Source organism: Pseudoliparis swirei, chromosome 11 (genome assembly GCF_029220125.1).
Source record: "Pseudoliparis swirei isolate HS2019 ecotype Mariana Trench chromosome 11, NWPU_hadal_v1, whole genome shotgun sequence".
Lineage (NCBI taxonomy): Eukaryota > Metazoa > Chordata > Actinopteri > Perciformes > Liparidae > Pseudoliparis > Pseudoliparis swirei.
In genome coordinates this window covers 11,920,370-11,948,070 of record NC_079398.1, presented here as the reverse complement: position 1 = coordinate 11,948,070, position 27,701 = coordinate 11,920,370, and the positions used below count along the sequence as shown (strand labels likewise).

The following is a 27,701-nucleotide window of genomic DNA, read 5'->3' as shown; positions in this document are numbered from 1 at the left end:
CTCCGACCCGTGTTCTGGAGGGGACGATCGCCCCCTGACAGGAGGCTCCACACGGGGGAGGCCACGTGGCTGAAGACCCCCCCTCGGGGGTCCGACCTCAGCCCGTGATGTGACTGGCAAACCGTTGGTCACAAAGCACACCGGGTGGGAGTGAAGCGGCGCCGTGTGTGTGCGTGTGTGTGCGTGCATGCGTGTGTGCGTGTGTGTGTGTGTGTGTGCGTGTGTGTTTAACAGGAACTAAACACCGCCCGCCTCTCGCCGCCGCTACAACCACCACCACCACCTCACTCGCGTGATTCCACAACCCGGACGTCACGCACATTATCCGGTTAAATTTACATACAAAACGCCGCCCAGGGGGACGAACATGATAATCTACCGTCGACTGAGAGGCGTCCGCGCGGAGGAGGGGAGGAAGGAGAAACAGCAGAAACAAAGTTTGAACGGGAGACTGTTGTGAAGCGAGCGGAGTGCGGAGCGGAGTGCGGCTCGTTTCGACGCCGACACCCAACGGGCGCTCGCCGGGCAGTTCGCCGCCACACTTTGTTGGAGCACGATATGGACGCTTTGAAATCCGCCGGAAGGGCAATTATACGGAGCCCCAGCATCGCCAAACAGTCGTGGGCCGCCGGGAGGCACAAAAGTGAGTATCGGGGCTGTTCGTGCGTGACGGCGGAGGCGTTAGCCGGCTACACCGAAGCAAGCTAGCCTCCACCAGCGGCTCTCCGGGGCTCACGGAGCCGGGCTGCGCGACGCGGCGCCGGGCATCAGCTCCAGTTGTCTGGGGGGGTCAGGGGGGAGATAGCTGTCAGTGTGGGTGTAGAGGGAGTGGGGACGGGGGGCGGAGGGTCCACCCGAAACACCAGTAGTTAAACTCGAAGTCATAAATGATGTTATGATGTTGAACTTGAAGCTGACAGCAGCGCCTCGCAGCCGGGAAGAGGACTCCGGCTGGAGGCTGCTGGGTGGTTTCGCTCACGGAGAAACAAGTTCTCCACTTTTCTTACAAGTCGAGCGACTTTTTGTTGGTTTGTATCCCCGCGGAACAAAAGCGGCAGCGCCGTGATTTTATAAATACAACGTGAACAAAAAGTTAGTGGAAGGCTGGAAGCCCTCTGCCACGTCCCTCTGACACGGGAGACATTTACAACAGGGACGCTCGGCTGGGGAGCTGAAGCTGGTGAGGACTGCTGAGAGAGAGGGGGGGGGGGGGGGGTCACTGTAGGGCACAGGTGTCAAACGCAAGGCCCGCGGGCCGAATGTGGCCCGCCACTTCATTTCATGTGGCCCCCCGACGGCTTGAAAGACACACGATCACCTTTTCTTAAAGACATTTATGACAACAAATCCCGTGCTTTTATTTTGAAGGTTTCAGATGAAATGGATTTATGTTATAATATTAGTCTATTTTCATGTACAATATTTCTACACTCAAATAAGCAATAATTAAATGACGAGAGAGAGATTTAACAATATGTTGGGGAGTAGTTTATACGTTTATATACTTCTGTTACAACCGGCCCTTTAAGAGGCGGCCATGATGCAGATGTGGCCCACGGGGGGAAATGAGTTTGACACCCCTGCTGTAGGGAGTGAAGTGAGGGAGGGGGGTCCCTGTAGGGAGGAGGGAGGGGGGGTCCCTGTAGGGAGTGAAGTGAGGGAGGGGGGTCACTGTAGGGAGGAGGGAGGGAGGGGGGTCACTGTAGGGAAAGAAGTGAGGGTTGTCTTCCTGGCGAGGCTGTGTGAGCCTAGCAACGCACTGTTGCTAGGCGATATACTATGTTCCTGGACTAAATATTCTTTCTTTTTTTGGAGGGGCGGGGAGCTGGAATACCGGGGCTTTAATCACAGGTTTTTCTACGAGCCCGGCTCCAACTACAATGTGTACAATCAGCACCACGCTGGCTGACAGCAGGCTGTCATGAGCAGGCGGAGCTCCTCCACCCGCTTTACAAAAGGGGGAATGCCCCCCTCCCCCTTTTATTTCACAGACAATGGAGCAGCAAGATGTTACACATGTGCAATTGATGCTTTGTTGCACAATATGCATTGTGAATGCAGTGGTCACGGAGGACTAACGACCAATTAGATCATTGCTGCGACTTGACAGTCAATCTGTGGCAACACATCCTCCTGTCTCTCTGCTGTCGCCACAGACAGACAGACAGACAGTCTGACTGTCAACCAATGTGATATCTATCTCATCTTGTCATCCTCCACAATGCCTATTCATTTGAGCTTCCTCTTTTGTCTGTAATCAAGTAACTGTTCATCTTCCTCTTTTCTTCTTCTTCTTTGTTTCTTCAATCTGCTGAGATGATTGCAGGCGTCGCTGTGTTTCGGTTGGCACCAGTGAACTGCAGAGTCATGATTTAGGAAGGCAACTTGTTTCATCTTGAGGCAGAAGCTTCCTGGCACCAGACGTGACCAGACGCCGTCGTCATTGTACACGCGATGCTGTGTGAATTGGACCAATTCCTCTTTTTCATTCGTGTGATTTCTGCTTTTCATCTGCAGATTTTAGACGGCTGCATAATTTGGGCCAAAATGCTCCAGAGCAAAATGTGGTCTCCTGAGCTGGTCTTTCTTTTTCCTCCGGCGTGATCGCAGCCCGTCTTCTCTTTGGCATCCCTCCGCATTCCTTCTCTCCCACCGTCACAGCTGGATCCTGACAGGTTCCAGCATTGTTTATTTATTTTTTACAGAACTGTCTCTTTGAGTGATCCCTGCATGTCACCATGTTAACGTTGGCGTACATTAGCACCACGTTTCCGCTGATTTTGGCCTCAGCCGGCACGTGCAAGAATGTGTCATTTCCTGCGTAGTTTCAAACCGCTCTGTTGTTTTTTGGCAGTCTGCTGAGCTGACAGAATCATCCTGTCCCCCCCCCCCATAACATCTGAATAGTTCCTGTTTCAAAGGGGGTGGGGGGGGGGTGGTGGTATGCAACAGCAACCATATTTTTAGGTCATGGAGGCCGGTTGTCTTTTCTTTTCCGTTGCCTGAAAAGTGTGGGAGGGCAGAACATCCCCGTCTGCATTGAAGTGAGACGGCTCCCTCCCACGTCTCCGGTCAAGGAGCTCTCTTCTGTGGGGTTGTCGATGTTGAAGCGGGCACACGCGGGGACGCCTGTCCACCCGTGGCAGAGGGCTGATGATGGGAGAATGGCGTCAAACCGATGCCACTGCATCATTAAAACAACGACACTACCGCTCAAAAGTGTGGGGTCACCCAGAGGATTTAGTGTTTTCCATGAAAACTCACACTTTTATTCATCAGATGAATTGCAAAATGAATAGAAAATATAGTTAGAAATACATTTTTATTTGAAATATGAGTTTTGTTCTTCAAACTTGTCGCTCAAAGGAAGGCATGTTTTATAGCTTCTCTCACCAGCATAACTGTTTTCAGCTGTGCTCACATGAAAAGGGTTTTCGAGGGTTTTCTTACCCCCCGTTGGTCTTCTAAGGCGATGACACAATGAACCATGAGAACACTGGAGATGGGCCTCTACACACCTATGGAGAGATTTCATTAAAAACAGAAGTCATTTTACCACATTAACAATGTCTAGAGTGTATTTATGATTAATTTAATGTTATCTTTATTGGAAAAACCCAGGGCTTTTCTTTGAAAAATAAGGACATGTCTAAGTGACCCCTAACTTTTGACCGGTAGTGTCGGCGAGCCGGAGAGGAGAGTCTGTGTCGCTGTTGGCTCATTTGCATTTGGCTCCATTTGATCAGGTGGCGTGTGTCACTGCAGCGGCAGAAGTTTGTGTTCAAGCGTGTGTATGCTGTTTTGCTTTATTTTGTTTTTTTTTTATTTTCTTTTCTTTTTTTTTTTTTTTTCTTTTCTTTTCTCTTTTTTCAGTTTTTTCTTGACTAACTTTTACTTTACTTTCTATACTACTGGCTTTTGTTCACTTTTGTTTTGAGTGAGGGCTACCTAACAACGCAAGCCACTGGGACGGGACCGCTGTCGCGATCCTGCTCAGTTGATGCAGGTGCAGGCGGCCCGAGCTGAGACAGAGAGACCTGAGCTTCTGCTGGACGGAGGAGGCTGATCCGGTTGCATGGTGGAGTCAGCGGAGAAGCGAGACGGGAGATACAAAACCCCACCGGTACCGTCGTCATAGGCGGGCGTCTGGTCTAATAACGAATAAGCCGAGATGAGCTCGGCGCTGGTACCGAGAGGATCTTCGTTCGGTCTCTTTGTCTTCTCTTGTGCTTCACTGCGACCTGGCATGCGCACTGACGGATCAACAGCGTCTTTGCCAAGCTTCAGGACTGTTGCTGACAGAGGCGGCACTACAGAGCGGTAAGATGAGGCGGGATGGAAATACCGTTAAAATTGGCCCGTGGGCGTATGGCCGTGCCCCGAGAGATTTGCCGAGAGCCATTGTGGTTGTCGTGGTGCGTGCCGCCATCAGCTGGGTCGGCTTCTGGGCCTAACGGCGCTACAGGACTGCTTGCAGTCAACGGACTGGGATGTGCTGTGTGGACCGCAGGGGAGGACATCAGGGAGAAGGCGCTTAACATGAAGAAAGCTGTTCACCCTCCCCTCCTCTCACACACATCACCTCTCCACACCCTCCCCCTCCCTCCCCCCCCTGAGCTGCACATCCACCCCACCGAGCCCTCACAATGGGCTCCTCTCCTCCCCCCTCTCTGTGTGACGACTGACCAGGTGAGAAGAGCTGAAGGTCCTGATGGCATCAGTCCTGCAGCGCCTCTTCAACCTCAGCCTGAGGCTGGGGTCCCGTCAGTGCTGGAACGCGTCGCCTGGTCCCTGTCCCAAAAAAGTCAGCACCATCTGGCCTCAACGACTACCGACAGTCGCCTCACCTCCCATAAGGTGCTGGGCTGCTCTTGGCCCACCTCCGGCCGGTGTGAAAATCCGTTGGACCCTCTGCAATTTGCTTACCAGCCTCATGTGGGATCATCTACCTGCTGCTTGAGCTCAGTCGCACCTGGATGGAACCGATGTCTCTGTGAGAGTCACTTTGACTTCTCCAGTAGAAGCTGTGGTGTGGACGCCACCATCTCTGGACCATCTACTGATCAGGACAGCCTGCAGACAGACAGACCAAGAATGGCGTGTGCTGTCTGAGTCTGGTGCGGTGATGTCAAACCCACAGGGAACCAGTGGTGGTGTATTAGGGATGGAGGGAGGAGGAGCAGGTGAGTGTGACAGTGACTTTGTAAAGATGAGAACCAGAACCACCTGCGCTGAACGTGGCCAACCAGAGAGATGAGGCAGCAGCTACACCCTCTGAGTGTCCTGGGAGTGGCGTGACATGGTGTGGGGAGTACAAGTACCTGGGCGGAGTCCTGAAAGCTTGATCTTCAGCGTGTGCAGCAGATGTGGAGTTATTCTACCAGTCGGTTGTGGCCAGTGTGCTGGAGCAGCATCGAGCAGTGACACCAGCCGTCTTAACAAACTAAGGCTGGCTCCATAATGCCTGCCAGCTGAGAGAGGAGGTGGTGGTGAGGAGAGGGTTGTTGAAGAAACTGGTGTCCATATTGGACCCATGACCACCCACACCACCTCCCTCTGACAGAGAGGAGGACTTTCTCCAGGCCGTCTCTCACGCTCCGCTGCCACAAGAGAGAGAGGAGAAGGAACATATTCCGCCGCTATGAGGCTCTACAACAGTTCACCTTCTCCCCCAGATCACTAACCCTTCTTATATTTGTGTTTTTTATACTAATTTCCCCTTGGGGATTAATAAAAGTGTATATTTATTTATTTTTTATTTAATTTAAAGAGGCGTACTTGTTAATTACAGACTGGGTAGGCCTTTAAGTAGCTGTTTACGCTAAGTAGCCTCCCTTTCTTTATTGATGTGTTGTGATAGAGACTGTATGTGGTCCACACCGTCCCCACGGCGCTCTGTCCCCTGCACAAAGTCACTAAGGGGCTGCGAGGCTGTAATGCAGATTGCTTCCAGCTTCCTTTATGAAGTTGTAAAGCCCTCAGTGATTTACAGCCCTGTTCAGATCTGTTGTATCTGTACGCCTCTGTGTGTGTGGAGTCACTGTACGGAGAGGACTGCACATGCTCTGTCACCGTTTCTCCTCCAGGACAATAACACAAATGGATGTTTGCCTCTCTGGTGTTTTCGGCTGACGCAGCAGGAAAAAGAGGGAAACTTTAAACATGGTAATTGTTGCCGTCACGTCGGTAACTGGCACAGGCCAAGTTGAACTGCAGTCTGATTAAATTGACAAGGCGCTCTATTTTCTCTTCTTCTTCGCTGTGCGATATTGCTTTCAGTCGCCCGTGATTAGAGCAATGTACATATATTCCCTTTTGAGTTATGTTTGCTTCTGAGTCATTATTTCAAAGTAAACACTCCCCCTCTTTCTGTGTAAACTGCATAAATTGCTCCAAAAGACTAATTAGAATTAAAACATACACATTCATGGCAGAGACTAAGAAAAATAAAACTCCACTAAGATTGATTTTCTTATTTTTCTTAGTTAAGGGAATAGAGGGAACAGAGCATCTTTTATTCGCCTCACTTTTCCCCACCGTGGGGAGTGGGGCTACTTGAAAGATAATGGCATTCAGTGAAGCCAGAAGAAAGCTCTGGGCCGGATGCTCGGGGGCTAACCAGTCCACCTTCCTGTTGAGAAATAATTCATGTAATCTCCTTCAGCCATATGCGCCGTCGACATGTGGTCAGTGTGCTCGTTCACGGTTCCTCGGCGCCGTGAGGAGGAGGAGTTATCGGTGGCTGAATAAATGCCGTCAAACTTTTACAGCAATACGTGGAAATGCCAATTAAGTACACTACCATTTAAAAGTTTGGGGTCAAAAATGTAGACATGCAAGAAAAGCACTTTTTTTCCAATGAAGATAACATTACATTAATCAGAAATACACGCTATATATTGTTAATGTGGTAAATGACTATTCTAGGTGTAAACGTCTGTTTTTTAATTAAATATCGACATAGGTGTATAGAGGCCCATTTCCAGTGTTCTAATGGTACGCCTTAGAAGACCCTTTTTAATGTTAAGCGCAGCTGAAAACAGTTATGCTGGTGAGAGAAGCTATAAAACTGGCCTTCCTTTGAGTTTGAAGAACACAATTAATATTTCAAATAAACATCATTATTTCTATCCTTTTCGTCTTGACCGTATGTTCTATTAATTTTGCATTTGATAAATAAAAGTGAATTTTCATGGAAAACACAATCGTCTGGGTGACCCCAAACTTTTGAACGGTGGTCTATATTCAGACTGCTATCTGAGCCAATAGTTGGTAACTCACTAAGCCCAGCAATTACAAATCCGTTAGTCTGTAATCTGTTCTGAGCAAGGAGAGTTAATAACACTGTTATACGATGTTAAGACCACGGCTCCACAGCAGAAGCGGGAATAAGACGTTGTTGGGTACCTCCAGCATTACTTTTCTCCAACTCGTCAGTCAAGCTGCCGAAGTTTATGGCAATCTTTTGGGTCGTGAACTCCCCCCCCACTACCACTGGTCAGCATGTAATTCAGGTAAAACATGCTTTTTCTCTCGCGCACCAAGACGTCCAGACCTCCCCGTCGTGTCCCGTCAGAGGTTGTGCAAGTGAAACCTCACATGACACACCCTGCACTCGGCTTGGAGAGGAGATCCAGAGGAATGCAGGGGAGGGTTTTTAATTTATTTTTCTGAATGGAAGATTCCATTACCGCTCATTGACCGTCCCCCCCCCCCCACCCTGTACGTCTGCCCCGGCTGCCAAAATGACACGTTAAAACATGTCTCTGCGAAGAGGCACATGAAAATAATAATATTGGAGTAAGGACGCCAAGCGGAGATTTGCAGAGGCACATCTGTGAAGTCTCAGGGTCCCGGTGAGGAACTGGCTCAACAAGAAGTAAAGTCCTCAGCCCTTGAGGCCATGATGTGACCAAACAAGGCGTCAAACCGTCAGAGCCAGAGAATAGCTCATTGACTTTATGTTGATGCTGGTTTTCATTGTCCTGCTTTGGCGTAGCGGCCCTCGTAATTTACATGAAGTGACATTTAGCCGACGCTTTTATCCAAAGCGACTTACAATCGTAGTTACACTTCACACACGGCTACAGGGAGCAACTCGGGGTCAGAGGTCATGCTGCTGGATTGAACCGCCACCCACACCGATTGAAAGATGGACCTGCCCACCGCTGACCCAGTCAACCTGTCCGGTTTGGACCCTGTACCCCGGAGCCGCTGCATAACGGAGACATTGATGGTTAGTTTGAGGAGGGGTTTGAGCCGTGAAACATCTGCTGAGCCACACGCAGCAAGGCGGGGCGTGGGCGTTCGATGGTGTTGCACTAACCACCAACAGCTGGGATATTATCACATAACATACCACAGCCATTTCTATTATTTATTTATATATGTGTGTGTAAGGTCAAGCATTATTCACACACACATGATGGAGAGGCATGTTTCTAATGGTTCGTTTGCAGAAACCAGCTCCCCCGGGTTGGCGGGTCGGTGCACGGTGTGCTTTTTAGGATCCGCTTCATAACTCGGCCTCCTGTCGAGAGGACATTCTGGCCTCAGCTGGTCATCAGCTGTAATCCCTCCCCTCTCCTCACTTTCCTTCTGAGTGGATTCATTTTAATGCTGGAAGACGCGTGTCTCAGGGTCGTGACTTAAACCACGACTCCAAATCCGTTCTGCCGACCCGACTGCAATCGGTTTTGAACGGCCACCAAAAAGCCATTAGGCGTCCTACAGCGACTTCGACGTTTAGGAACATCGTCCAGGCCTCGCCGGGGTAGAAGAATACCACGGCCACCCTGCTGCCCGGGGACGGGGAGCAAAGAGGGACTGCTCGTCCTACTTACTTGGTATCGATCGCAAAAAAAATGGCGCGGCTGTGTCCAGACGCCGTCGAGGTAGCTCCGCGGAGATTGTGCGCTCTTTTAGTTTTTGTGTTTATTTTTAATGTTTTCTTTGCCACAAACACATCGGCACTAACAGCATACGACCACAGCACACTTTTGGACATAAACTTTTGCGCTAAACAAGGGTTTTTGTCCACTTTTTCCATCGATCCAGCGTGGCCGGCAGAGATCGTACGAGCGAACCACATCAACAACAGTGGAGCCGCTACTACGGGGAGACGACGAAAACATCGAGGGAAACGGAGCGGAATTCGGAACAGACTGAGAGTTCAAGCCCACCGTCCACCTCTGCCCAGCATCCTTCTTGCTAACGTCCAGTCTCTGGAAAATAAGATGGATGATGTTAGGGCAAGGATCAGATTCCAACGGGACATGAGGGACTGTAACATCTTTTGTCTGACGGAAACTTGGCTGACCCGGCTGGTGCCGGATCGAGTCATATGCCCAACCGAGTCCTTCTCTGTTTTCCGTGCAGACAGAACGGAAGAGTCTGGTAAATCTAAGGGTGGAGGGCTTTGCTTCATGACTACCAACATGTGGTGCGCCCCCAAGCACATTAAGACTCTTTCTCGTTCCTGCTCGCGAACCTGGAACATCTGACGATCTCATGCCGTCCATTCTACCTTCCCGGGAGTTCAGCTCGGTCATCACCACAGCCGTCTACATTCCACCACAAGCGGACACCGACGTAGCACTATCGGACCTACATGATGTGTTATGTCGGCATCAGAACAAGTATCCCGACGGCTGTGGTGGTGGCTGGGGACTTTAACAGGGCAAACCTAAAAAGTCATGCCGAACTTTCACCAGCACATTACGTGTGCTACCAGAGGAAAGAACGTTGGACCACTGCTATACGCCATTCAAGAGAGGCTACAAGGCTGTCTCTCTCCTCCGTTCGCAAATCAGACCATGCCGCCATTTTTCTGCTTCCGGAGTACCGACAAAAGATCGCGGGAAGCGGTAGTGACGAGGAACGAACGCGGTGGTCTGACCAATCAGAGGCTGAGCTACAGGGCGCTCTGCGTGTCGTCGACTGGGACATGATCCAATCCAGTTCCAGTGACGTCAGCGAGTTCTTGGAAGTAGCAATGAGCCTCATAGCAACGCTTAGCGGACACCATCGTCCCCACGGTAAAAGTTAGGGTCTTTCCTAACCAAAAGCCGTGGGTTGATAGATCCATCCGTGAAGCTGTGAACGCCCGTACTGCTGCCTATAACTCCGGTCTTGTATCCGCAACATGGACGAGTACAAGGCAGCGGTCTATGGACTGAGGAGGCGGTGAAGGAAGCCAAGAGGAGGTACCGAGACAGAGTGGAATCACAGATGGAGCAGCGCGACACCAGGCGCCTATGGCAGGGGCTACGGACTATCACAGACTACCAGAGCAGACCCGCGCTATGGTGAGTGCCGACGCATCCCTAGCGGACGACCTGAACTCATTTTATGCACGGTTTGAGGCTAGCAACAACAGCGCTAGCTCGCGGCTAACAACAACACCGTTAAGCGTAGCCGAGGTGAGTTCTACCGCTGGGGATGAACACACACTCTCTGTGACCGAGCACAGTGTGAGGAGGGCTCTGTTGAGGGTGAACACCAGGAAAGCTGCAGGTCCAGATGGCATATCTGGGCGAGTACTGAAGACCTGTGCTAACCAGCTAGCTCCAGTGTTCACCACAATATTCAACCTCTCCTTGGCTGAGTCCGTGGTCCCCGCCTGCTTCAAGACATCCACTATTGTCCCTGTGCCCAAGAATACTTCTCCAGCATGTATGAATGAGTACCCACCGTGGCCCTCACCTCGGTGGTCATGAAATGCTTTGAGAGGCTGATAAAGGACTACATCTGCGCCTTCCTCCCTTCCTCCATGGACCCGCTGCAGTTTGCTTATCGCCCAAACAGATCCACGGATGATGCTGTCTCCCAGGTACTGCACACCACACTCTCTCATCTGGACAGCCAGAGGGGGCTATGTGAGACTGCTGTTCATTGATTATAGTTCAGCTTTCAACACCATAGTCCCCTCCAGACTGGCCGGCAAGCTGATTGAGCTGGGACTGAACACCCCCTGTGTGCTTGGATCCTGGACTTCCTGACCGCCAGGCCACAGGTGGTCAGGGTGGGCAGACACACCTCCAAATCCCTCACCCTGAACACAGGATCCCCAGGGTTGCGTCCTCAGCCCCTACTGTACTCCCTGTACACACATGACTGTGTGGCCAGGTTCAGCTCCAACACCATCATCAAGTTTGTGGATGACACAGTGGTGGTGGGCCTGATCTCCGACAACGACGAGAAGGCCTACCTGGAGGAAGTTGCTGATCTGTCACTCTGGTGCCAGGACAACAGCCTCATCATGAATGTCACCAAAACTAAGGAGCTGATTGTGGACTTTAGGAGGGTACAACAACAGAGGACGTACTCACCACTGGGGATTAACGGGACTACTGTGGAGAGGGTGAGCGGGTATAAATACCTGGGAGTCCACATCACCGAGGATCTGACATGGTCAACGAACACAGACACTCTGGTGAGAAAGGCAAGGCAGCGCCTCTACCACCTCAGGCAGCTGAGGAAATTTAAAGTTTCCCAGAGGATCCTTCAGTCCTTCTACTCTGGAGCTGTAGAGAGCGTCCTGACAGGAAGCATCACAGCCTGGTTTGGCAACTGCTCCGCTCAGGACAGGAAGGCTCTGCAGAGAGTAGTGCGTTCGGCTGAACGCACTATTGAACTACACTCCCACCCTGCAGGACTTGTACACCAGGAGGTGCAGAACCAGAGCCGGCAGGATCATGAAGGATCCTCACCACCCCAACAACAGACTGTTTCAGCTGCTGCGGTCAGGCAGGCGCCTCCGTAGTCACGCTGCAAGAACAGAGAGACTGAGACGGAGTTTCTTTCCTCAGGCCATCAGGATTGTGAACTCCGACCTCACCAGGACCCCCACATAGACCCACACAACTGCCCCTCTTAGGCACACACACACACACACACACACACTTACTGTAAATATTGTGTTGTTTTTTATTGTAAATAGTGTGTACTTGTTGCCCTTGCACATTCCTGCTGAGCATTGCCACTTTCATTTCACTGCACACCCTGTGTGTGTATGTGACAAATAAAACATCTTGAATCATCTTGAATCTTGAATCCTTCAGTGAACCGGACGCTAGTTTATGTCTCTGTGGTCGCTCGAATCGACTGTTTGTGTATCTCGCGCCGAGAGGCTATGACCTGGTTGTTTCAACAACATGTCAAACGTTTCCCGCGTCCCCTCACACAGAAGCTGACGTTAAGAAGGCGCTCGCACAGAGATTCATGGAGGAGCTCACTTTTTGGCGGCAAAGTTGGAGGTTGTCCAAGGCGCTCTCTTGCAGGCATCGCTCCTCACCTGAGTCTGCAGTTTCTGAACTCGCCCAAATGTCCTGATTGGAGTCTAATAATCCTGGGACAGGTCTTTTTCCTTCTTTTTTGTTGCTTGTGTGTCGTCGCTGTGAGGTAAGAGGACGGTCACCTCACCACAGGCCAGGTCAGCCGAGGCCTCCACTGAGCACCTTTTGCTTTGGTGACTTACGCCGTCCCATATTGGGAACCTCTGTCAGATCCTCCGGGAGGAGTACACACCTTTTCCCAACATCCCACTGTGTGTGTGAGAGACTGTGTGTGTCCACATGTGCGTGTGCTTTTAAAAACCGAGAAGCCCCCGAGCAGATGTTTGTTAGCCCTCCAGGAGGCAGTGAGTGTGTCCAGCCTGATGCAGGCGCTCAGCGTTTGGGGTCCGGCGGGTTCTGTCCCCTCACTCATCCAGCGGCTCCACGCTCAGAGCTCAGAGGCTCCTTTCAAACCTCGACAAAGGGGAAATTGCTAATGCAGCGAGCTCGACCGGCTGGAGCGTCGGTGGGGAATCTGACTGTTGACCTAAAGGCCTGTTATTTGTGTCAGTCAGTTCAACCAGGCTGTGTCAAGTCCCCCCCCCCCCCTCTTCCCCCCCAAAAGGATAATTTGTTCAGACTGGGATTGAATATTTAACTTCTGTGACCTTTCAACACTTCCTCATGTCGCTGTACTCGCACTGACATCATCTGGTGTCGCTTGGTACCACCCAGATATCACCAGAACATCCACGCCCACTGTGGTGCCACGCGGCGGTTCATCACCGCGTGGGTCTTCGGGTCCCACCAAATTGTCATCACACGCTCCCATAGTTGTTTTTGGGGGGTTGAGAAGCGACTCACTGAGTGGGCGTTTTTTTTTTCCAGCCTTGATTTGTATCTCCGTCCCAACGCGGGGCTTTTCTGTCGGGAAGCGTTTTTCACTTTCACGCCGAGCACAATGATGATCTGCGAGAAGGAAGTCAGAGCGCGCTGACAACTCCTCCACGTTGTCAGGAGGGCGCTGTGGTAATTTGTGTTTTTCGTGCCAGTCCCGCCGCATGCACACCTCCCGCTCCGCCAGCCCCAGAGTGCATCATTCAGCCTGCACCCTACGGCATAGACGAGCACTCCCACTGTTTCCACGGTGACCGGACTGTTTAGTCTCTCCCTAATTGTACGTTACATGAATTCGCAGGCGGGGATGATGCCTCGCTGCCAACATTCTGCACATCTCTGGCGTTTTACTTTTATTCCATCGCGCGTGTTTGTTTTTCTCTCTTTCTTTTCATCCACTCTTTTCCTCATCTGTGAGCTTCTCTTCCGCCCGTCTCGTCTCCCTTCCCCCGCTGGATGCCCGTCTGGAGGCGAGGCCGGGAAGAGCAGACCCTCTCTCCTCATTACTGTCACGGTTGACGGTGATACTCCCCCCCCCCCCCCCCCCCTCTCCGAGTCGCCCGTCTCGTCTCCTTTTAGCGTCGGCTTTGACCAAAATACCCGCCGTGGCTTCCTCGTGCTGCGCGGGCTCCTCCCTCCAATCCCTTTTGATTATAACTCCCGACCCTCTGTGGCGGCTCGCCTCCCCACATCTCTTGATGCAATCAAAAGGAGGCACAGCTGCCTCTGTAGTCTTCACTTCATTAAAACTTAATGACGAGTCCCGGCTTCTGCTTCAAACGATCGGCTCTCAAAGAAGTGTGACACCTGAAATGGTACTGGACACATCATTTGCAAAGAAACCTTTATTGGCTTTAATGACCTCCCTCGTGTTGCTTTGTCGACCTGTGTGACGTGGACTTCCTAAAGGTTTGTGGACTTGTTCTACAGTGCAGGTGAACGGCAGAGCGAGCTCACTTTACCCACTTTGTAGAGAAATAAAACGGCTCGCCAAAAAAACAACGTTTCATCCACACAAATATACAGATATAGTGCCTTTGTGTTTCGAGTGGTTAACATGAAACATTTTGAAGGCGAGTCGGCCTTCAAAGCAAATCCTTGATGAGGCTCGATAATCCCTCCGTGTGAATATTATACACAATCATGCATATTGATATCCTGGAGCTTAGCTGAACGACTTGGACGTGAACTCCAAAGCCCAACAACAGAGCCGAGGAGATCGTTTCAGTTCTGCGTGAGCGGCTCTTATGTAAGACTCTTTATTTCCACTAGTTTTCCCTGATGAGATTAATGTCATCTGGGACTTGGTCCAAGGTTGACAGATGCTGGGCGGAGTTCGTTCTTATTATTTCCTTTTCCAATCCCCCCGTCACCTGGATGTCAAGCAGCGGATATTTGTTTTGTTCTCCTTCCATAACACATTTCTCTGGGCTGGAGCCCGGTTCATATTCCTGCAGTGGTTTGTGTGTTTGGAGGATTTCTCCGGGTGTGGCCCCGCGAAGACCCGCAGAGCAGAGCGCACCCGAACAAGACCGAATGAGCCCCCCCCCCCCCGTTGTCATCCACATCGCACTTTGAAGATAATTGGCTTAACGAACCCCCTCGCTACGTCTTTCGCCCGCTGAAGCAGTCGCTGCCCCTCTACCTGCCTCCACCCATCCCCCCCAAAATCCCATCCCCAGTTCCCACTCGGCAAACATCCTCTCTCTCACTCACTCACTCACTCACTCTTTCACTCACTCTCTCACCCACCCTGGCGAGCAGCGCTCTCTGACCAGTCACGGCTCCAGCTTAGCTCAAAAGCCCTTTTGAAGTTTTGCTCTAATCAGCGCTGCAGAGGAGCTTGGGGGGGGGGGGGGGGGGTGGTGGTGTATTGGTTGTGTGAATGCAAATGTGACCAATATGAAAATGGATTATTATCCCATGCAAAGCAGCACTCTGGGTACATGCCCCGGTCTAAACATAGCAGTACCATCACACGTCTTTTGGCCTAGCAGTCAAAGCAGCTTCCTCAGGACCTCTCTGGACGGGGGTCTCCCGAGCAGTGGCGGTTCGTCCATAGGGGGCGCTAGGGCGCCGCCCCTCTTAAAATTTGGAGATGAAAAAAAAAGAAGAAAAAAAAAAAAGTATGTCAAAAAACATTATATGCCAAATCATTTAAATAGTAAATATACCGTGTTGACGCGCTAAATGTGTGTGGGAGACCGTAAGCCCCTGTCAACAACCACTTAACTTAATGTGAAAAAATATATATCGCCATTATCACGGAGAGAAGCCCCTCCCCTTTTTCGAGGCGCTGGTCTAACGTGTGTGTACGGCATCGATACAACATTTCAGTCGTTTTGGCAATGACCGGCTTCACATTGGCGGATGAAACTGAATCTTGGGCGCACAAATGTGCGCACGCGATTGGATTATTCGGCAGATCAGAGACCCGTATGTTCCTCAGCCCATAGAGCAGTGTTGCCAGGTCCATGGTTTTCCTGGAATCGGGCCACTTTTGAAGTGTTGCGGGTTGAATTTGTTGTCCTTGGTTCGGTAGACCTATTTTGCATGCAAATTACATGAATATCTTTAAATAAAATCCATATTTTAAATGAAATAATTTATTCATACCCAAATCCTACCAAACTGACTCAGATCAGCACGTACACATTTTATTTATGATAATATACTGTATAATTAAACAAGGCCATTTTAGGACCTAGGTGAAATAACTTGAGGGAAAACTGCTTTTAATGCTGGCAAACTAAACATATGTTGTTACTTTGTAGATATTACAATACATTTGGCAATGATAGCAATGCTGTTGGACTTTAAAAGCAGTGTATATGGTTTGGCACGGGCATATTTTGAGTTCTGATATTGGGCTGGTTTTTGGGCTGGTTGTGTCACACAGACCTGGCAACCCTGCTGCCCAGAGCTCCACGGAGGTACGCGAGCAACATAGCTAGCAGAAGCTTTATGTTAGCATGGCGTCGGCGACTGAAAACTCTGGTATCTCTACACCAAACACCTTTCAATCGACGGTCAGATATTGACAAGAAGAGGCTGAAAGAGTTGGGACCCGAACATCCGGATTTAAAAATTCTGCAGCAAAGCGCTGACCGCGGGAGGACGTACACCCGGAGGTTCTCCTCAAGCCGATATGCTAACCGGAGCTGGTTAGCTGAATGCTCCATGAGTAATTCGTTTTTTGTTTCCCCTGTCTGTTTTCCAAAGTCCTGGGACGGAAACTCTCTGGACTACAACGGGGTGAGGGATCTACAGAGCTTCAGACAAGTGTAAAGCACGAATCTTGCCGCAGTTATCTAGCTAAGAACATGGAGCTAACTCGCTAACAGCATGAAGCTAACCCTGTTTGCAGACCGAACTGGCATCGAAAACACAACAAAGAAGTTCTGAAAAACAGACACATTCCCTCCAGAATAATGGAAACAGGCCGGTTACAGACATGATTGACTTTAACCAGAGTTATTGAGAAGTTTGACCACTTTAAAGAGAGGAGGCTACTTTTCTTTACATATAGTGGGTCTACTCTGTCAAACAGTTAGAAATGCACTCTGTCATTTCTTGTTTTCAATGTATTTAATTTAATTTGTGTTTGTTGTTCAACGATATAAGAATAAGAATATACACTTTTATTAATCCCCAAGGGGAAATTAGTTCTCTGCATTTAACCCATCCTTAGTTATTAAGGAGCAGTGGGCTGCGGTGAAGCGCCCGGGAAGCAACTGGGGGTTCAGTGCCTTGCTCAAGGACACTTCGACTTGCAACTAATGGGGAGAGCGGGGATCGAACCCACAACCCTGCGGTTGCAGGACGGCCCTCTTACCCCACTGAGCTAAAGCCGCCCCCATATTATTGAGTGTTTGTGAATTTTATTTTAATGAGCTATTTTTATTTAGCGTTATTTTTAAAGATCTGTTTCCTGCGGAAATTGCTTTCCATCTGTTGCACTTCCTGCTCCTGAGTCCGTCTTTCCGTCACAATGGTTTTATATTGCCGAGGGTGAGTTGAGTGAAAAACGATTTTGCACTATTTTGGCTATATTCTTTAATAAAAATTAACCGTTTATGTTACATACAGTAATGGAATGTTAATACGATCCCGGCGTCCAGCTGTCGTGTCATTTAGACTGTCAAAATATACGTTTGGTGGCGGTTTCATTGAGCCACTTTCTAGCTCATGTAGTTATTTATTTTGTCCATTAGGGTCTCTGTTTTCCCTTGTATGTTACATGTCATGGTTTTTTATGAGAATTGTTATTATTTAGATTTAATGTGGTCCTGTCTTCCATGGACCATGTTTTTTTATTGCTGAGGGAAGTGGAAGTGCAGAGACAAATCGGAAGGCAAATGTGTGTGTTCTGTTGTCTTCTGCAGAATAAATAAGTGCTGGGAAAATCCACCATCTGAGCCGACTTCTTCCATGCCCGTTCCACATCAGTTACATCTGCTCTGAACCTCTTTCATGTCAGGGTGAAACTCTTTTATTTTGCAAACCTCTGAAACCCAACCCAATGTTCCTTAAAGCTGCTCTGAACCTCTCATGCCCAAAGTTACAGTGTGTTGATAGTTGTTGTTGGACAGTGTTGAGCACGCTGTGTTCTTGAAATAAAGCTTTGTTTTTTACAATATTCTACTCAAAACCTCTTCTCATTGTTGAGTGCTATTTAAACCACGTCGCCCAACTGCGCCCCCCCCCCAAAAAAATGTCACCAGCCGCCACTGCTCCCGAGGCTCCTGCAGCTGAACCGCTGCGCCTGCCTCCTGTCAGCATCGGTGTGGGCAGCTGAAGTCCAGAGGCTTGCTTCTGAAGTCTCCGCTGGACCAGACGAGCCTGTTCACGTGGAGCTTCTCTCCGGAGCCTCGGCTCGAGCCCCTCGGAGCGTCTCTCAAAGCACAATCGTACATGTCGTTGAGCGGACCTGTCGGCGGTGCTGCGTTTTGCACTGGAGGTGAGAAAACGCCGACTGAGGTTGAGCCGCCGTTACCCCCCCCCCCCCCCCCCCCCAGAGTATCTGCATCGCTCAATACAAAAGCCCTAAGTGGCTACATCCCGTAATGGGCACTCGTAGACCGCTCTAACTTGATTTAGGTCGTGAACAGAAGCTAATGATTCCTCGCCGCAGGTCGTATTACAGCGAGGGCGCTACTAAGCCGGGCACTAATGTAGCCACGGGATCAGGAGAAGACGTCGGCTGATGTGTTCCTCACACTTAGGAGCTCCAAGGCCTTGACCTTCTTTTGGGGGGGGGGGGGGGGGGAGCGAGTGTTCCCTTGAGACTCACCCGTTACTTCAGTATGGGTTTGGGTGGAGCTGCGTTTGGACCATTCCAGGCTCCAGAACCACTCGGGTTGGCTCGGTGTGGCCCGTGAAGACGAGGAACATCGTAGGTTCATCTCTGCCACGGTTTCCAAGTGGTTCCCTAAACAATACGGGCTCCTACAAGACGAGAGATTTGTTCACAAAGTACAAATGGAGAAAAAAAACGGTGCCCATCGGTAATGTTTCACCCTTTAAAAAAAATACTGTATAACGTTTACAGGTCAATGCATCTTCAGTGTTGATTTAAATCTCCCACAAGGGGAAGGGTGCTGATGATGTCGACTGTTTTTTCATGGACCTTTTTTTAGAGGAGACACATGGGAAGGCAGTTTCACATGTCGTCTACTTTTCTCTTTCACTGCTCCAACTCTAAAGCCCCCCCCCCCCCACACACACACACTCCCTCTGACTATCCTCACACGAGTATATTATGAAGTGTGTCGCCTCGAGCAGCTCGCCCAGCGAGTCCTCTGATGAAAGAAATCAAAAGCACAGCCCCAGAGTTTCCTTCCGAAGACGAAATGTACAATATGGAGTCCTGAGTAAGCGTCAGCGCCTCGTACGCTGGAGGAGATCATCTTTTATGAATGGCTTTGCCTGTAGGAGGTGGCGGGGGTTGTAAATGAGTTCTGGAGGATGGTCATGAGCAGTGGTCCCCAAACTACGGCCCGCCTCCACATTTGGACCGGCCCCCTGAACAATACCAGAGACGCGTTCCGATTTATTATTTTTTTCACCTGGCCCGCTGCCGTTGATTGCAGTGAGACGCGGAGAAAATGTGAACTGGTGCTCTTCGCAATAAAACATCTTTGATGGGACGTGTCGCATCTCGGCCAATCAGCGTTCAGATGTCCACAGCGTTTGGGAAGTTAGGTTAGCTTGACTGTTAGTCCGCTACATCTGCTGCTGTCACGCTGCACGGTGTAGCGATACTAACAAAGTACCCGTACGTTAAAAACGATGTGATTTAGCATATTTTTAGTATCGATACTTCATTAAAAGAGCGATCAGAGCGCACGCGCTGCTTCGTTAAATGCTGTCTGCACGCGCATGCACTCACAGCACACAGGTGAGCACACTCTCGCTTCTCACTAGCACCCCCCCCCCCCCCCCCATACGAGACACCGAGTTGAAAATGTATAATAACACCACAGATTTCAACACCGTCTGTAGTTTTAGGTTGAATTGTGAATAAGTGTCTGCATCCCTTCAGCTGACCAGGTCACCTTTTGTAAAACTGTGAAAAACGTCCACCTCGCAAACCTAAATAACAGTAAGGTTGCAGCTGCAGGCCGTGCCGTATGATTCGAACATCGTCGCATCTCCCGTCGCCAAGTTTAAAAACAAAGATGGCGCCCATAAATAACACGCCATGAAGCCGCCGGCTCTTGGTGAGACGCGCCCTGTTCCCTGAGCCGTCTAGCTGAGGCGAAGCTCTAACCTCAAGCAATCGCCTCCCCCGCCACCAGTTACACAGAGAGGGACTTTCCACACAAAATGTAACAGTTTAGCTCCACGCCTTCCTTTTTGTAACAGTTGTTTTCATCCTGTCACACCATCTCGTCAGTCCAACTCCCCTCACCTGCCTCTGATCACTCCCTCATTAGTCCCTCATTCCCTTCACCTGGTCCTCACGCCCTTCTCACCTGCAGCCCATCCCCTCATTAGTCCCTCACTATTTAGCTCCCTCACTTCCAATTGTCCTCTGCCAGATTGTCTTGTGTTTTCGTGCCAAGTTCTCCAGCGTTATTAGAGTATATTCCTGACCTGCCTGTTCTGACCTCTGATTCTCTGCCCTGCCCCTTTTTGGACTTGTTTGCTTCTTCGACTGATCTCCTGGTTTTGACCCAGCCTGTTTCCAACCAAAGACAGTATTCTTTGTTACTCCTGTCTGAGTCGTGCTATTGGGTCCACTCTAATAGCGTCGTGACACAAAAAAGCAGTGGGATTCATAATTACGTGGAAATAACAGACCAGGGTTGTAGTTTAACTTTTTATTTCTGCCTGTTGGATGGTGCGCATCTCTAACCGTGACCCTGCTCACTTTTTACATCATGAACAGAACAATGAAATACATCTATTACGGCTTTATGCTCAGTCGTGTGTCAATATTGATTTAATATCGTCACATAAAACAACAAACTTGGATTTTTCATCAGAGAGTAGTCATTTATGGAGGTAGTATAACTTTACGGCGTAGTCGTTTTGGCCGGTGGAGTAAAGATACGGGAGCGCGTGCTATTGCCTCCCCACCCGAGGAGGAACAGCAACGAGGACACTTTTTTTATGAGGACACAGACGACGGCGGGCTGCACAGGGCGTCTCTCTGCCCGCCACAGAGCAAGGGTTGGGGGGTTGGGGGTTGGGGGTGATGAGCGGGAGCCTCACCGATGCTCGTCTCTCGTCCCGCAGAGCTTCCCGAGAACTGGACGGACACCAGGGAGACCCTCCTGGAGGGCATGGTGTTCCAGCTCAAGTACCTGGGGGTCACGATGGTGGAGCAGCCCAAGGGAGAGGAGCTGTCTGCGGCCGCGGTCAAGAGGATAGTGGCCACGGTGAGAGACCAGACACACACACACACACACACACACACACACACGTATATCTGGAATGGCTTCTACTATCTACTCATAAAACTATTCCCAGAAAATGAGTTTTGCTCAAGCGCATGCAACATCTTTATATCTTTCCCCACCCCGCCTCCACCACTTGGGGTGCACACAGTAGTTTTCTCCTGTTTGTGACCGACTGGTTGGCTGCCTGCTCTCCCCCCGCCTCCCCCCCTGAGGCCCAGGCGGACAATTAGAAGAGTTTAGACACTGTTGCTCCGTATGTGGCTCAGCCAGCTTTATCATGGCAGAAAGGGCTTAATGTTATTGGCTCTGGCAGCTCAGTGGATAATGTAGTTAGCGGTGATGTATGGGGGGGGGGAGTCGGCTGATTGGCTGGTCTGATTAAAGAACAAATAGCAGCCGTTACATAAATATCAGGTTGACGCAGATCGATGTTCGTGTCTTATCTCCGTCTCACTCACATACCCCTCTCTTCTCTTTGTGGCCTCCTCCCTTTCCCCTACACCTCCTATCCAGGCCAAAGCCAGTGGAAAGAAGCTCCAGAAAGTCACCGTAACGGTCTCACCGCGAGGAATCATCCTGTCTGACAGTGCCTCCACCCAGCTGATTGAAAACATCTCCATATACAGGTCAGTCCTCTCTCCCCGCGGCGCCTCACACACCGACTCAGGTGGGGGGCCTGAGCCGGCCCCTTATCACCCACACTACAATACAAGTAGTTATTTGCGCTAATCCATCCATCACGGGGTGGATGAGATTGCAAGAGCGTGTGTGTGTGGATGAAACTCAACTCTCTTTGGAGCATTGCATCAGCTCTGTCTGATCTTGGCATGCTCTCACACACACACACACACACCTTCTCTCGAGTAAATGCCTACAGATCTCACCTGCCTGCCACAGCCTGCACGCGTAAAGCTGCAGAACCTCCATTGGCCCTCGAGCTTATGATCCAAGCTCGAATTGCTTTTTCTCAAATTCCACATTTATGACTACATCTCAAGGAAAGATGGGACTTTCCATCATTTCTTCCCAAGCATGAATAGGCTTATGCAGAATAATGTGGCCTAAAAGCTGGCAGATTGAGGACGAGAAAATGAGTATACATAGTTGAACAACCGCATCTGAGAATAACCTGGATGGAGTTATGATATCTGGCGTACAGGATTAATCTCTATATTTTTTAATCAAAACCTGTGCTCGTTACTGCTGGCCTGTTTCAGATGTAACATGACGAACATTCACACTAAAGTCCGCTCTGTCGGTTGAAGACTACGACGTAAACACTGCAGCAAAACAAAAGCCCGACTCCTTGGGGTCTGGCTGTGACCTCGGGATGCTGTGGAGTCACAACGCAGCTGGTTGCCTCTCCTCCCCGGGAACGTCTGCTCACAAGATGGACGGCCAATAAAAGAAATGGATTTGCCGAGACGCCCCAATTTCTCTTCAAAACATATCCCCCGTAAATCTTGTGTTGTGCAGAGACGGCCGTGACGATTCCCCCCTGTGTGTGTGTGTGTGTGTGTGTGTGTGTGTGTGTGTGTGTGTGTGTGTGTGTGTGTGTGTGTGTGTGTGTGTGTGTGTGTGTGTGTGTGTGTGTGTGTGTGTGTGTGTGTGTGTGTGTGTGTGTGTGATCAGACTTTCATTATTGCCCCTCCGCCATCATTTGGGGTCTGGCTCTCCAATTTGCCAGGTGCCCGTCTCCCTTTGGTGTGAGTCTCTGCATGTACCTGACCAGGAGATTTCCTCTAATGTTGTGGAGCAGATGGACACAGCGGGAGTGTGATGTAATGACTTGTTTAAAGGAAGCTGAAAGGAACCCCCAGCCCATCTGAGAAAGCCGGCACAGATGTCTACACACGTGTTCAGCTGGGCTGAGTATTTGATCAGAGCGGTGGGGCTGTGAGTGCAGCTGGCTATAAGATTTTTTATATATATATATATAATATAAATATGTATTTATATACAATATAAATATGTATATAATTATATATAAAACATTTTTAATAGCAGTTTAGAGAAAGACTAAATTGAAGAGTTTGAATCCAAGTGCTCGCCCGGCTTAAGGGTTTAGTGCAGATGAAGTGCGATGACTCCCTTCAGTCTTGAGAGTTTTTAAAGTGTGTACATCTGTGTTGTGGTTCTTGTGTTTCTCAGAATATCCTATTGCACGGCGGACAAGATGCACGACAAAGTGTTCGCCTACATCGTCCAGAGCCAGCACAACGAGACTCTGGAGTGTCACGCCTTCCTCTGCACCAAGAGGAAAATGGTACGGAAATGAGTCTGTGCAGAGCAGGTGTTGCAACACTTTCTGTTTATCCAATAACGGAGGTTTCACGCTTCTGTGAGCAGACACACCGTGTCCAGCTGAAGCTAAATGTGCCATGTAAATACAATCTGCATATTAAATCATTTAAAGCTCACTTATTGATCATTCAGACCGTTACCGGCCTGGACAAGAACGTCTTGTTCTCATTACGTTTACATGCTAGTACAAAATAAATAAACACAATTGAACATGTCCATTAATGAGCTTCAGAGGGTCTGGTCGTGGTTTTCTCACCTCAGGAAGTAGCCTCGCTGTTTCCTGCCTTCCCTTTCCAGTCTTATTGCATTCCTGAACTATTCAGCTCCTGTTCTTGGCAAGAAAGAAAATAAGAAAATTGGCCCAATCCCTTGAATTATTTATTCATATATATATATATATATGTATGTGTGTGTATATATATGTGTGTGTATATGTGAATATATATACATATATGTATATGTGTGTATTTATATATATATATATAGATCTTCATGGTGCAGCATTCTGCATTCAGCCTTTTGCTGCTGGCTATCTGTGTACAGCTCTTCATGCTGATACAGTAGATTTGTACTTGTATATATGCAAATGTCCAAGTAATAAGTTTGAGTGAGAACATCCAGGGCGGGAAGGCCGTCGTCTCTCTCTGGCATTCTCTCCATCCCTGGAGGTTAGCAGCCACTCCCTCCCTTTTCCTTCCCCTCACTAATTTAGCTCTGGCCCAAAGGCCACGTGTCCTCCCAGCTACATAAACATCTGGCCCTGCAGCACTCGGCTCTCTCTTCCCTCTTTCTCAAGTGTCTGAAGGAGCCTCTTCTGACGGTGGTCACTTCCTGTTTATTTATTTGTTCTTATCGCCGCTCCTCGTCTTCCTAGAGTTTCTCCCGCATGCGGACGAGACGCCTGCGAGCGTCGCTCATTCGTTCTCGCTCTCGTTCTCGCTCTCGTTCTCGCTCTCGTTCTCCCGCCGTCTCACCCTCGGTCTCTTCTGCTTCCCTCCAACAGGCCCAGGCGGTCACCCTGACGGTGGCCCAGGCTTTCAGAGTGGCGTTTGAGTTCTGGCAGGCTGCCAAGGAAGGTACGCATGGCCGCCCACCCGGAGCGCGGGAGTGTGACGGATGAGTGTAAAATCGCTCCTCTATTCCATTCTGCCGTCATTCTCTCCGTTGACTCTACACACCCTTTACATTCCTTCTTCATCGCTCAACAACGGTCCCGTGTCTCGTCCTGATGGCCCCGTGTCTTCCCGGTCACGGCCTGCGCGGCCTCGCCACAGGTCGTGTGGAACGGAGGAGAATAGTTTGGCTGTTGCTGCCCGTCGCTGATGTCCTTCACACAGCGGAGCGATGCCCTCATTGGTTGAACCAGTTCCCCCCCCACAGCGCTTACATCATCACCCGTTAAGCACAGAGAGACCTTCTTTCTTTTTAGATTAGCGAGGCGTCTTTATTACCGACGACTCGGTCATCGTTTCAGACTCATGTGGTGTGGAGAGTGGTGGATAGTGGTGGAGGGGGTTGGAGGTCACACTGGGGCAGATATATCTCCTCTTTACCTCAAACATTTATTTTTTCCTCCTTTTTTCCGTCTCGCGTCAAACTTGGAAAGCGCCGCTCACGTCTTGAGAGGAGCGGCCTCGGACGTCTCTTTTGTACGGCTCAGCAGAACAAGCGTGTCATTTACTGCATGTGTGACTCCAGAGTAAATGAGCAGCCCTCGCCTCGTAATGTTGTGTTTCTGCATCACCCCCCCACCACCCTCAAACCCGTACCCCACAATCTTTTTTTTCCATCTCTCCATGTTTGTCGCCTTGGACTCACCCTCTTGTATTCTGTGGTTATCCTTTGTTGCTGCTGTCTCTTGTTTTGCACCTGGCACCTTGACCCCACCCCCGTCGAGTAATCTTCTTTTCCCCTCTTCCGCCTCCCGTCGCGACGCTCGCTGCTTCTGCTTATTATAAGGAGGGAGACGGGTGAAGCAGAAGAAGAGGGGGATGGGGGATGAGGAGAGGGGGCAGGCCAGCATGAAAGGCGTGTTGGGGTGGGGAGGGTGATGGAGAGAAAGGAACAGTGTAGTGTGCGTGTGCCAGTGGGAGATCAACACACTGACGGATTCAGTGTCGGTGCCATTGATCCCGGCTCACGCGAAGGCAAGCTTATTTATTCAGTAACTTCAGAGACACACACACACACACACACACACACATACATACATACACACGTCAAGGCCATGGGCTCCTGCTTGCCTCGCGCCTCTTCACTTGGATGTTTGTAACTGAGTTGAATATTATATCGTCTGCCTCCTCACTCTTTCACCATATATAATATTTATATAATATTATATATATTTTATAATATGTATGTATTTGTGTATATATATTTTTATTCATTTCATTAGAGAGAGATTGAGAGAGAGACTGACTCTCCTCCACCACCCACGGTGGTTCTGCGCAGCCCGCCACACATTCCTGACCCACATTCCTCTGCATGTTCCTGCTCCCGTCCACGGGTCTGTGTTCATGGAATATTCACTGGGAACAATACAGCTGGCTTTTGTTCTCGCTTATCTTTTAAAGATGTTCAGGGAACTGCTCACAGCATTGGGGGGGGAACAGCTGCCCGTGGGAACGCTTGGTAGCACTAAGCTACCTGGGCTCATGGGAAATAGGATGTATAGATCTATTATTATTATTTTTTAGATCAAGGATGATGATGAAATACACAACACCTCCTACAGTAAGTCTTGTGAGAGAGAAGTGGACACAGAGAGCTCCGGTTCCAGTGAGTCAGCGTCTCGCTTGTTGAGGCGTCTTGTGATTGGTTTGAGGATCTACCTTCACTTCCTGGGAAAAGGAGACACTTTAGCTAGTGGGCACAGTTTGTCTTAGTCACTTCAGGGACCTACTGTTTTGAGTAAAAGCATTTAATAAAAATGTTTTCTTTCGACATCTGTGACTTAATAAATCCTCCTATCGCTGCTCAAGGGCTCCCAAGTAGCCAGGAGACATTCAGTCCTTCACGACAACAAGACTTTGTTGGTGATGCGCAGAACGACGCGGCGTCCCCACGGACACCGACGTCCTCGCGGTGTTTCGTTTTATGCAAACGAGAGGAAATGCAGCCGCGCAAGTGTTGTGCGAGTATAATGGGAAGCCGTGAATCACACGTTGATGGCACTTCTACGCCTCATAATGTGCACGCCGGGAGCGGACTTGACTTAATTACCGCGGGGAAAATCTATTTTTTATAGGCCCTTGGATCATCTTCTTTTTTAATAAGGCTATTTCTAATAATGATTTTAAAATAGCCTTACTGAGAAGAATATGGAATATTGGAAAGAAAGAAGATGCACCGTTACATTGTACCCGTGACATCACAGGACCACTTGTAGGACATTAAAGTGTGCGGTTGGAGAAGATGTCAGGAGGGGCTTCTCAGATTAAAAGTTTACTTTGAGTCCTATTTAAATGTTTGGGCTGCTGTGTGAAGTGTGTGCTTCGCAATCTCTGCAGCCAGGCCCTCCAGGATCAGCTGGCAGATGGCTGATTAATGGCTTCTCACCTTATCTGCCAATTTGCTGCCGCTGATTTGTTTACTCGTTCTATATTTTGGGCAGTTTGAGCAGCGAGAGAAGTAAGCAGCTCCTCCAGTAAATCGGCGCGTGATCACGAGCTCCTGAATCACAGTTCACTCTCTCGCCTTCTGCATCTTCCCCACGCAGAGAAGGAGAAGCGAGTGAAGTCGGGTTCAGACGGGGAAGGAGCCAGCAACTCCCAGTCGGACAGCTCGGCCAGCCTGGGCAGCCTGAAGGCAGGAGGTGAGTCACCCATCAGCACGTCTCTCCCAGGAGGAGGAGGAGGAGGAGGAGGAGGAGTTGCTGCTGCTGCTGCATTGAAGCTGCAGGTCAACAACAATCTTCTGTTCCTTTCTCTCTGTTATTATTTCTCGCCGGCGTCATGACAACGACAATTGTAAATGACAGGGTGCGCGATGATTTTAATTCTAAATTGTTGTAGATCCATTAAAAACCACACAATAGAGAACTGTTCATGCCCCCCCCCCCCCCCCCCCTATTTTACAATGGGAGAATCCAGGACTCGAGTCTCGCGGCTCCTGAACATGCTGTTGACGTCCAAGTGAGCCAAACCACCTTTAGGCAGTATTATCGTGCTGTCCACGGCCGAGATGAGATGAGGGGCGTCAGGTAGCCAGGGGCACAATGGCTGAGCACGTACGCCCCAAACGCTTCCTCTTTGTCAGCCGGCTTTGTGCGTTGCCTTTCCCCGTCTCCGTTTGTGAGCGGCGAACCCGAAAACCGCCA

At 49.8% G+C, this 27,701-nt stretch overlaps 1 protein-coding gene across 5 annotated transcripts in view; it reads left to right on the top strand.

Annotated features, from left to right (window-relative positions):
• Positions 1–239: 239 nt before the first annotated feature.
• The window catches only part of ldlrap1b (low density lipoprotein receptor adaptor protein 1b), a 40,647-nt gene continuing 13,185 nt past the window's right edge, over positions 240–27,701 (top strand). For 2 of the 5 annotated variants that reach the window (XM_056426258.1, XM_056426257.1), the window contains exons 1-6: positions 240–643; positions 20,916–21,058; positions 21,593–21,705; positions 23,231–23,345; positions 24,387–24,459; positions 27,102–27,197. In XM_056426258.1, the coding sequence (XP_056282233.1) occupies positions 559–643; positions 20,916–21,058; positions 21,593–21,705; positions 23,231–23,345; positions 24,387–24,459; positions 27,102–27,197 (625 nt within the window). In that variant the 5' untranslated portion in view covers positions 240–558. Of the gene's footprint in view, positions 644–17,557; positions 17,648–20,915; positions 21,059–21,592; positions 21,706–23,230; positions 23,346–24,386; positions 24,460–27,101; positions 27,198–27,701 lie in introns of all 5 variants that reach the window. The other 3 variants (XM_056426255.1, XM_056426254.1, XM_056426259.1) reach the window with 2 other exon arrangements.